The following is an 11,844-nucleotide window of genomic DNA, read 5'->3' on the forward strand; positions in this document are numbered from 1 at the left end:
AATTGCTTAAAAATAGAAATTTATCAAAAATTTGTTTGAATTTAGTGTAAAAGAAACGAAAATTACTTTCTAGTCTACCTCATAGTTAATATCTTGAGAGAATATTTAATGTCTTCTCAAGTTCCTTGAGTAGCCAACAGATTTAACCTAATTGCAGTTCCAACGCGATGTCGTGTCCTACGATTGTGTTAGACAGGTAACAGACTGAATATATTAACGCAACAGCAAGTATACGTATCAGATTAGGGTAGCATGAGTGCGTTCTGGGTATGTAGTGGAATACTGTTTGATGTGTACCGTTAGCAAGCTCTCTGTATTCTCTTGTTTATCCCTGTTCTAGCGTGAAGTTTAATACGTATACTTAACATTAACATTTATATTTCCCCATTGGTAGGTTTCGCATGACGTATGTAGATGTATTTACAAGTTTACTGCAGCCTGCACTCCTATGCCGGTGGATAAGCCGAGTTCCTGCCATTGCAGGAAAGATTTCAACTGTCCCTTCTATGTATACTGCCCTGGAATTATTCGAATGACCCCTGAGCCCAGACACATAAGGTGTCCAAGAATCCCAGTTTATGGTGTCGCTGCTAATAAAATGATTTCTCAAGTGCGAGGATCTCCCTGACCCTACTTTGCGCGTTAGTAACTACCTAAGCCGCTTGGTCCGTTCACGATTAGACACAGCCATCCTCGATAACCCGAAACTCCTGGTTCTAAACGTTTCTCTTCATTAAAAGTGATAGCTGCAGCAATTGAGACAATTTCGAGACGGAATCTGTCACGAGGTACGCGTTGATGCAACAAAAGCGGGGCCACTTTTTTATGATACTCCGAGCGAGGCTAGTTAAGCTAAATAATGAATGAAGATTGGCTGGCCAGGCTGCTGGGGGTTGGGAGCGGGCACAGTCGCTTTGATGTCTGATGGCAGGCACCGATTATGGAATCAATTATTGCACGGCACTCTCTTTCACTTCACGTCTCTGTCTCGCCTAACCTTCCATTTTGGTCGAACCCAACGCTCCCCCCTCCCTTTCCCCTCTCACTCTTTGCAAGCTTCATAACGCCAACGCGAAGAGAAAGATTTATTCCGTATAGGAAGAAATTGCTCGGACGAACAGTCACGGAGAACCGATTCCGCGAAAGGTCAGACGAGTCCAGGTTAAGGTCCACCCGCGTGTACAAGGATCTCGCTATTATCGTCGTGTAATCTCCGCCAATTACCCCCTGGACGAGTATCGCGGAAATAGGACCCTAACTGTCAGTACGTGCTTATTTCCCCCCTCGGTCCATCGCTAGGGATTCAACTTAACGACAAACAATGTGATTTTTATAAAAATACCGATACGTATGCGCCAAGGAAATGATTATGCTTCGGCGAAGCTAACGCTGCTGTTCGTTCAAGGATAAGGGTCCGTAAGCAATGATAATCCGATATTCGAAAGTCATGAACTTTATTGTTTCGAATCAATAGTCTCTGGTACAAAAGAAAAGGGGAAAAGTACTAACGGAAACGAGCGGGAGAATCAAGGTAATAATACTGGTGCGAGTGGATCAACCTCCATTAACACTGACTCTTGTTCTTCTTGCTCTCCTTGATGGAGATCACGTAACGCTGCGCGACGTTCAACGGCGGGGAGTACCCGTCCGCGTAGGTGGCATCCTCAAACAGGACCTCGTACTCCTCGGTAGCGGTGGTGGGCAGCTGATTCACCACAGCCTTATAGAAGCAGGTGGTTTGCGGGTACAACGCCATCACGATAGATCCTTTCGGGAACAAGGCGTGAGGATCGGTCTCCGGGTTGGCCCTCATCAACGGGAGGGGCACCACGCGTCGTCGCGACAAGGTATGCCTATCTTTCTGCTCCTCGTCGATATCGTCCACCTCGTACTTGTTCGTGGTGGGATTGAACTGGACTACCTCGGCAAGTATCCAATTCTCCTCTTCCTCGGAGCCTTTAACTAACGCTGCCACCATGTCGCCCATCTTCGCGATGTACGTTGGCTCTGCTGCTATCGCTCCGCATAAAGGAGGCGGCTTTGCTCCTGGTGACTTGCCCACGTACAGAGGGAGGGTCTGCGCGGTGCTCAGCAGCATCTTCATCAGTGCACCGCGTCTGATCGTCTCCTTGTTGCCTGCGTTGCGGGCTTGTATGCGTCGCTCATTTCTGATCGCGCGGATCTCGTTGATCTTCACGAGCGCCTTGCGAAGGATCTCTTCCTCCTGCTGAGCGTCACCCACCGCCGCACTGTAGAGGTTCTTCAGCTTCTGTTGATAGTAGGGGGACACCTTGTCCTCTGGGGTCACCTTCTCGTAAGTCTTTATGATGTTGTTTAGATTGTGTTCCGATCGGACTCGTTGCGTTTCGATCTCGTGCACCAGGTGGTATAGGTTCTTTAGCCGCTCTTGAATCTGGCTCGCCGCGGCGTCTGCCGTGAACGGCATCTTGGTGGTGACTTCCGATCGACGCCAATCAGGTTGAAAGGCGCGCAATGCTGTCACTACGCTTGTATCTCTTGTCTGCGTTCCTGTGTTCGTGGTATTCTATGAATACAAATGGCTAATTAAATCTACCATGAGTCATGTCTACGGGCACGTATTTAAGAAATATTTTATACAGTCTTCGTATGAAAATTTAAATTCACACTTTGCCAAGAGCGTCTCTGTATGCTCACTACTCTTTAGAATTATAATTTTCATTGATTTCTTAATAATTTTTTGATCGTTGATCGCTGATCATTGATCTCTAAATAATCTATATTTTCTAATTTGAACAGCTACATCCAATAATTGTTTTATATTCAGCTGATTTCTGGTCAAAACTATTTATGACTTATGTATGTATACGCGAACAAACAAATAAAATGTTATATTCTGCTGATATTTATTTTGATATTCTCCTAATTAATTAAGCAGTCACTTAATTTTGTTTTTGTAATCCGTCAATTTATTTTTTCTGAAGGAATTATACAATGGCTCAGTATGGCCAAAGTTAAATATTCTTTTAAAACCTTGTTTTACTAAATTATCATTTACTAAACACTTTTGTCCATAATACAATTAATAAAGTCCAATTACCCTATGCCAGCAGGACTAGGTTATTTAGTATTTATTTAGTATCTTCACCATGTTTTGACGAAAAATAACCAATATGTGCATTTTTCTATGTTTAAAATTTCATCACTAAATACTACCAAATACCACAACTCTAGAAACAGAATGAAATCTTGTAAGGTTAAGGCGTGAAACGCACGTCAGTTGAACCTTATCTTTTTATACGATAAATTTTCGTTAATTAATGCTAACGCTTCACGTAAAATATGGTAGCATTTATACAATAAAGACGTTAAACAAGAATAAATAAGAAAATACAACTTACTATGGTAATTGAAATAATATTAAGGAGACATTTTCAGTGACAATACGTTTACAATCACCTGAACAATTCCGATACATACTGCGATTACGGAAAAAAATGAACTTTCAAAAAATTGCGTGCAACGAGTTTTGAACTCACGACCTCTGGCTTCGTGAGCTGATGCGTTGTACGCTACGCTATAATGTATCATTGGAATCTTCTAATTTTTACGAGTTCATGTTCTTAACAAAATCCGTAATAGATTTCAGTTGTTTACATTACTATTCACGTGCGTGCCACAGTCTATATATGTATATAAACGTCAACAAGTCAAGCGACCTCTTTCAAGTACATGTGGTCGAAAACCGGTTAGACAAACAGTTCGTGGATCGATAAAGGCGTGTTCGAGAATGGCCGTGTCGAAATCTATCCGAAATCGGAACGTACCTCATTCTGTACAAGGAAAATCGGTGTCCAATTCGTCGACAGTTTGCTGATAAATGCTTGCCTTCCTAACGCGAAGTTACAGGCGCCACTAAACCATCTCAACGTCGTGCAATCGACTGTGCACGCGATTCTGCGCCATACTGCTTCTCCCACCATTCTCCAAGCGATCCAACGTACGAGCTCGTGTCAAGGGAGTGCTGCCATCTGACGGAAGACGTATTCACCAATCTAGCAGGTATACTTTTGACCATCGCCATGCAGATGACTTTAGCGTTGAAATTCGCAGTAATAATCGATGCAAAATGAACTATGAAATTTATACCTACGCGTTACGTCGCATAGATGGGGTAAAATGTGAATAACATTTTAATGAAATTAACGATACGTTGTCGAGTTTGAATCAAATTGATAAACATGGTTTTGAGACAAAAGATAGAATTTAAAAATTAAATTGCAGATTTTAAGCATTTGTACTACTTATAAAGTATATACATTTCAAGAAATGTATAGAGAACTTCATTTACTTCATTTTACCTACGTTTACATATTTTCCACTCATCTATTTATGTTTCATGTTTACATACGCTATAAGTGGATAAAATCCGTTGTCTAGTGACAATAATTAGAATGTAGATTTGTTTTTTGAAAATTAGGATAAATTTTGTTTATAATAGCCTTTACAAGTGATATATTCGAAATGCATTTAACATTTCAACAGAAATCTGCTTCCGATGACTTTAGCGTTGAAATACGTAATAATAATGGATGCAAAATGAACTAAAGCTGAGGGAAACAAGGTTATTTTTTTTATTGAATTTTGTATGGCAGACATCGAAGCCTTACCAGTTAGTTATTATTGTATAGAGTAAATTGAAATAATGTTGACACTTCCACTAATTACTCACATTTAAAAGAAATAGTATATATTACATTTATTTGATAACTTTTATTATATGCTATGTTTTATTAATATTGACTTAAGGTATTTCTAATTTAAAATAATACATTATTGTAAAATTGAATATTGCTGAATAGCATGAATTTTCATTTTTAATTAAAAAGCAATAGTATTCTAAATTTCTAGTAATTCCAAACGACTATTTCTAAAATTTTTCAAAGTTAATGTTCTGTTGAAACCAATTAATATATCTTTAATACCATGATTGTAATTTATCCTAGGATAAAATACTTCTAGAATAATTATGCTTACTAATATTATTATTAATTTTCATTGCAAAAAATGGTAACTTCAATAGCATGGTAACTACATGTTGAACTTTGTACGTTAAATATATTATTTTTAAGAATCCAATCCACACTTATGACATTTATAAGATTAAGGAACTTCCTGTCAATTTTATCAAACGAGGATCCAATTTCACTACAATTACTTTTAACACTACATTTTAATATATATTAAAATTACTACCACTGGACATCCTAAACCAACTACGAACAGTCTTAAAACTTGTAGAACTATTCTTGTATACAACATTATTATTCACGATAGTTAGACAACTGAAAAGGATAATATGAACTTCGAAGAGATAAGATTATTTATACAAACATTGACAGACAAAATAGTTGAGTGTAAGTCGTGAAAGAAAGTTTTGAGACAATGTAATATAAATTTTTTTAAATCACATTTATATCAACACTTACTACTATTTGAAACACAAGCAATATTTTCGGAGCGGTAAACGTGATGCACGCTGTCCCGATAAGGGTAACTAATCGACTAGACTGTACAAACCCAAGTACAAAGAGTAGCGCATCTTTCGGTATTCTATAAAGTAATACCCCCTTTACAAGATTTCAAAGTACTTAATTTTAAATTGCAGTTTACATTTTTCAATTTTTGGTCAGCTTGTTGAGAATTCACATCACTATGCGATGTACCCACACATGCCGAAACGACACGGCGCACAGTGTGATATTTCAGCGATCGAGCTGGACAAAACTTATGTGATACAATATCTCGGAAACTATTAAGTGTAGGAAAAATTTTGTACATGAAAATTGTGTATCTCTTAACGACAAATTCATGTATATAATTAGATTTCAGAAAAATTTATTTTTATAAATTATGTATTAACATTAATACATTTTTACTGTAAAATATTAGTCAATTTTCACGAAAATTTATGTATGCAAACTATAGATCAAACTACGGAATATGTATTTTCTGAAATTTTGTTTTCTTACATTATGTTAATGCAATAATGCGACAATGAAAATTATCCTATTTGTACTGTACTTGCATTCTGTGCGAAATGGAATCCTTAAATCCGTATAATTCAAGAACTGGAAAACTTGAATGTCGTTCTTAATAACATAAAGGTGTGTATTATAACTGAAAAGACAATTGTGGTGTCTACTTAAAACATATTCCCTATTCCGACAATCTTTTTGTCATTTTATATTTTCATTTTGGAAGAATGCCCCTTCATTTCTTTTAAAATTCAATTTCGGAATTGTCTTTGACATTATTGACATTCAATTCTTCAGTAATATATTCCGAGAATGTTTCCATATTTTTAAATTTTGGTTCCAATTCTATAAATCGAAAGTAGTGGAGCAACCGTGTTGAACTTCGTTTGTTCGGAATATAAACGCGATCGTCTCAGAAAATAAAATAATTCGAAACTGTATTTTTGTATTTTTGTTATAAAGACATATTGTAAATAAAATACCAGTAAACAATTTTGACAAGATCCTCCAATATTTCTCGAGTAGGCGATATTATGTGTACTTTTTTAAGATTCCGATTTTCGCATGACTTGCGTTTTCTCAATTGTAATTCGAAATATTTAGATTTCAAAAGTTCTAACCTAGCGGACTTAAAACACAAATAATTTTTCTTTAATTTGAGACTAATTATATGCAAAAAATATCAATTACTCTTCAATCGAGAACAATTTGATTTTGGATAGTCGGAAGGAGATGCAGTTCCCCTACTGGTTTGCAATTAAAAAATTAGTAGTTGTCCACATTTGTCCACGTTCTGACTGCTTGTGTTCGATAGCCTATGAGTCTAGCTTTATGCACAAAAAACGTGCATCTCCAACACGATCAAATACTATGTTAAAAGTTTAATCATATCTCGAGAACAGTCGTTAAAAAACACGTTAACCGTTACAAAGGTTTAGAAGGCCAATAAAATGGATTTTGGAAAAAACAAAACGTGTGAAAATATCTTAGACGACATACAAATTTAATACATCTACCCAAATATCATTAGAGGATACTGGTACAATGCAGTTGTGAATTGAAGTCAAACGAACGATACGCGTCCATAGGATGAAACACTGTGTGCTCGAAGTTCAGACCCTATTAATTAATAACTATACCTTATTTTTTGGAATAATGTTTATGTTTTCTGATGAAATGGACATTCTATTCTTGATTTATAATATTCATAAACACATTTGGAACATTTCGAAATTACCGTTTGTTCAGCTAGATCGCTGAAATATCACGCTGTGCGGCGACTGAAACTTGGGAATGATCGCAATAATCCGTCTGGGGAACGTAGTCGCCAATATAGCAAGCGCGAAGAATAATCAATTCGTTGGTAAATTACACGGCACGGACACCCGTGGCTGCAGCGACTCGTATAAATCACCGAGCGCGAAAAGCTCTCTATCGTTCTTGTTAGGTGTCGGATGATGTACCGCCTCACCTAGCATCCGATCGTGCATCAGAGGTGCCCGTGCATCATCGGTTAACAGCCGACTGCAGTAAACGGCACCGATCTGCAACGCGAAACGCGACCCCGGCTAGCATTCAGAAGAGGATCCCATGGAGCCATCGCGTTCCAGCGTGCACGCACCATAAACGTACATAAGCGCAAAGCGGCCAGGTTCTTACGAACTCTGTGACCTATTCGCAATGAGATGCGTGTCACGCGTGCCACCGGGCTGTACGTGGCCCTCACACGCGTGCCACCGGACTGTACGTGGTTCTCACACACGGACCACAGTGAAATCGCAACCGATTCAACCTGTTCCCAAGTGGCAAGAGTCACGAACAATGCGCCAGCTTCGAAGCCTCGATGCGCCATGGATCGCGACAGAGTGGCTGAGGTATTTTATTATTTCGGGAAAGTTTCTCATCGGAATTACACTCTGCAATCTAATGGATCCAAGTATTCATCGAATACCTACAGTGGGTGTAGAAAGTATTTATACACCGATCAATTTCCAAAAAAACTATATAAAATAGTAATTTATTAACTTATTTTTTATAAACAATGACATTCTACATATTCTCGGAAATCTCTAGAATAGATAGAAAAAACAATAGCTAGTTATGTAAGTTGCGAAATTAACAAGAAAAAAACAGTTAATCGATAGAAATGTTGAAGCAATAAGTATTCGCACAACTGTTTAATTTTTAAAACTTGATTAAAAAAAAAGAAATTTACATTAATTTATAAGTATATAATATTTCCTTCGTGGGATTTCCTTTTGATTTTATAATTATTGTAACTCTTCTAAGCATTAAAGTAACTAAATTATTAGTTATTCGAAGTGGGATCTCCTTCAATTCCTCCATTAGAACCATTTTTAAAAGTACTTTACTGGAAATTTGATGTTTTCTAATTCGTTCGGAGCAATAAACTAATGTGTTTACGTTACAAACTCTACTGTAAATTGTTCGTCATAAGAGTCGTACAAATACTTATTGCTTCTATACTTTTACCCACTTTTTGCATTTTTTTGTTAATTTTACAAATTATATTAACTAGTAAATGTTGTTTGGACTATATCTATCTTAGAGACTTCCGAGAATATGTAAAATATCATTGATTATAAAAAAAGAAGTTAAGAAACTACAATTTCACAGAAAAGTTTTCTGGAAAATTTATCGGTGTACGAATACATTCTACACCCACTGTATATTGTTTAATTTCACGTTAATGACTTGTGAGCTATTACTAAAAGGTGTCCCAATATGAATGTACAGTCTAATTTTTAAATAAAACACAATGTTTTTGACAAATGTGCAGCATCTTTTTTTTAAAAAAATAGCTCAATCACTCCGCCTATCTGAAAACCACACCACACAGTAACTTATTGACGACAGTTATTGGTTCTCCTTGAATTTTTAAAGATTTCCTAAGCTCCAAATCCAACAATTTTGCTTATTGATATAGCCACTTACATAGATTAAAGTGTGTCTCATCACAGTAAAGTAACATTTACTTAATTTTTATTATTTACACATCACGCTTTAAAGTTACATTTTTCGCATAGAATTTCGTTTGATGTCGATTCAAATTCAATATTGAGACTGCGATGAAATAAAAGTAGTCTTATTCCATCGCTTCGTTGAAATTTATTTACTATTCCACAGAGGAACAAAGTTCTTTTACACAGCAATAAATTATTCTACTGATAAACTTGTATTAAATAATTATTTAATTTTTTCGTTTTCATCGCTTTCAGCCATAGAATTTACGTTGCAATTGTATTTCGCCGAGTATCCTTTACAATCATTCGCCTCGCTCTCAAGGATCGCAATAATCGACGGTCGAAATTCAGCCTGGTTCGTTCAATGCACATTTACAGAGTTGTTGCGGTCGTAGCCCCTAGCATTAACGTTACAATGTTTATTGCAACACCGTACGCGTTATGCAAGACAGGCACACCGTCTGAAATCAGCAGGATATACCGGGGAGGGGTCGTCTAATCTCCCTGAGCTCGTCGTATATATCTCCGCAGCACGTGCAATTAGCGTACATTCGTATACACGTGTATTATCAACGACCATCGTTCCTGTCATTTCGTTTCTAAGCATTGATTTATTACTGCGCGGTGGCAGGATAATTATTGACTACCTTAGCGGCGCGCGCGTACTTTTCATTGCAAAATCGTTGATAACAACGCTCCGACCGGCTGGTTTTGCATATAATACTGAGAAATTCATTTGTCTCATAATATGATTCATAGTTGCCTCCTTGTAATGCCATTGAATCGCGGTGTACATGATAATTAGACATCAATGGGCCGCAGTACAGCCGATTAACAATTCAAATCAGCAGACGTTCTTACGACTTACTTTGCATCAATTAGGCATAAAATATTGTTCTAACGGGCGGGACCACCATGCATTCCAGGCGACATTTCAATGAATATCATTCTCTTGCTAAATAACTCTCCGTTCGGAGGTTGGTCTCTTAATTAGCGACTCACTGATTTTCTAGAGTATTATCTCCCGATTGTTTGATGTCTCTTATTCGTCCATTAAGCGAGAATACTTTACTTAAAGGACATTGAGGGAAATATTTTATTACACGCATCCAAATATATTTAAATGTCATTGTTAAGGTGTAAGATTAAGACAGAAATGAAGAGTACTCTCTGTCTTTTTGTAACGTTTTTTAATAATATATTATGATCTGGAAGATTTTATTTTTCAGAGTTATTTACTTGATTTTTTTGGACTAGAATATTCTAAGATTTTTGTAAGTAGAACTTACCTGGGCTTATGATATTGAACTATGAGGCGTAGCAGCTAAAAGATATATTTCAAAATTAGAGTCATTACAATTCATCATATTTATTGTTAGAACAGCAATAAACGCCATGTACGTGCGTTATGACGAAATCTATAAAGATCTCACAAGTATAATAGACCGGTAGCTAAAGAAATAACTCATATAAGCAATCTGTATAAACCAAGATTAGACAAACACCCTAACGATCTAGAAAGAAACTAAAATAGTTTCACATACAAATTAACATATGAAACTATTGTGTTTTAACATTTTATGTATTATATCTTTACATCTCAAACAAGAACATTTGTTGAATATTAATGTCTGCGTTAGTATAATCCCCATAAAAAAACTACAAGAAAGTAGAAAAATATATGAAATCGAAACGAACTGCCAGTACATGGAGGTGCTTTCCAGCACAGTGCAATGGCGACACTGGGTAACACAATGTAAAATTCGGTGCTTTCCATCTATGCGCAGCCAAAATGTTGTGTTCAACAGTGCGAACGTTCAGATCCTAATGACAATTCATGTAAAGTGACTGCTCCGCACTTTTGCGGTGAAATGAAGAAGCTAAATAGCGTATCATTCACAAACTGAGACTGTTTAGAAATTTGCCTAGATTTCCGCGGGCTGGAAGTCAAATGCTTGGCGTGGCCAGGCAAAACATTCTTATGTCATCAATACCCATACTTTCTCTCTCATAGACTTTCAGGTAATTTGTCAATTTAAAACAATATTGACTGACAATATTATGAGTACACTTTCATTGTATTGGGTTTTAAAATAATTCTTATTCATCGACACCTTAACCTTGCCTGGCCACGCCAAGCATTTGACTTTTGGCTTTTGCTTAGCTTCTATTGGCTAAGGGTTGGCGACGGCAAAATCATACGAAAAATACCGTTTCTGACAGATTCATGACATGATATTACTATATCTCAGTTGTACGTGGACCGACTTTATTGATTTTGGTTTCGATTCGAAAGCTTATATGCGGTTTCCATCAGAAAAGTGCCTTTAAATTTAGATAATATTGCAGGCGTGTTGAGATATTCATGAAAGAAATGTCAGGTTAGGTTGGAATGGACCATCTCTCCTGTAAAAGATACGTGGTAGCTCCAACGCCAGGTATATATATGCGGTGACGGATAATTTTTCATGTACTTGGCGCCGAGACTCTACCGCGTCTGTAGATATTTTATAAAACAATATAACAATAAAACAATAGATGCATCTCCGACTTGTCGGATCAAGTATTACAGTAAAATGTTATTTAATGTCTTTGATTGGACTTCTTTTGTCGAGAGTAAACCTTGCAATTTAAGTCCTGTTAGAATAACATGCAGCTTTCCATTCAAATAGATTCTTTTGTTACGAATAACAAGCTAGATTTACGTCAAACATGTAACCTGATTCGTAATCACTAGACTGCGGATCTTTATGCAAATTAAAATCTTCGCGAACGTGCCTATAAAAATTGAACCTAAATAAGAATTTATTTTATTTTGCAAACATTATAACATGAACTTTACT

At 36.7% G+C, this 11,844-nt stretch overlaps 1 protein-coding gene across 1 annotated transcript; it reads right to left on the bottom strand.

Moving 5' to 3' along the window:
- Nucleotides 1-1,435: 1,435 nt before the first annotated feature.
- On the bottom strand, nucleotides 1,436-3,963 carry LOC128891243 (SAGA-associated factor 29). Its single transcript, XM_054150631.1, has 2 exons — nucleotides 3,807-3,963; nucleotides 1,436-2,545 (listed from the first exon to the last, which is right to left on the bottom strand). The coding sequence occupies exons 1-2, from the start codon at nucleotides 3,960-3,962 to the stop codon at nucleotides 1,565-1,567; spliced, it is 1,137 nt and encodes a 378-aa protein (XP_054006606.1). The 5' UTR covers nucleotide 3,963; the 3' UTR covers nucleotides 1,436-1,564.
- Between the last annotated feature and the right edge of the window lie 7,881 nt (nucleotides 3,964-11,844).

This window comes from Hylaeus anthracinus, unplaced genomic scaffold, assembly GCF_026225885.1.
Source record: "Hylaeus anthracinus isolate JK02 unplaced genomic scaffold, UHH_iyHylAnth1.0_haploid 12001, whole genome shotgun sequence".
Classification (NCBI taxonomy): Eukaryota; Metazoa; Arthropoda; class Insecta; order Hymenoptera; family Colletidae; genus Hylaeus; species Hylaeus anthracinus.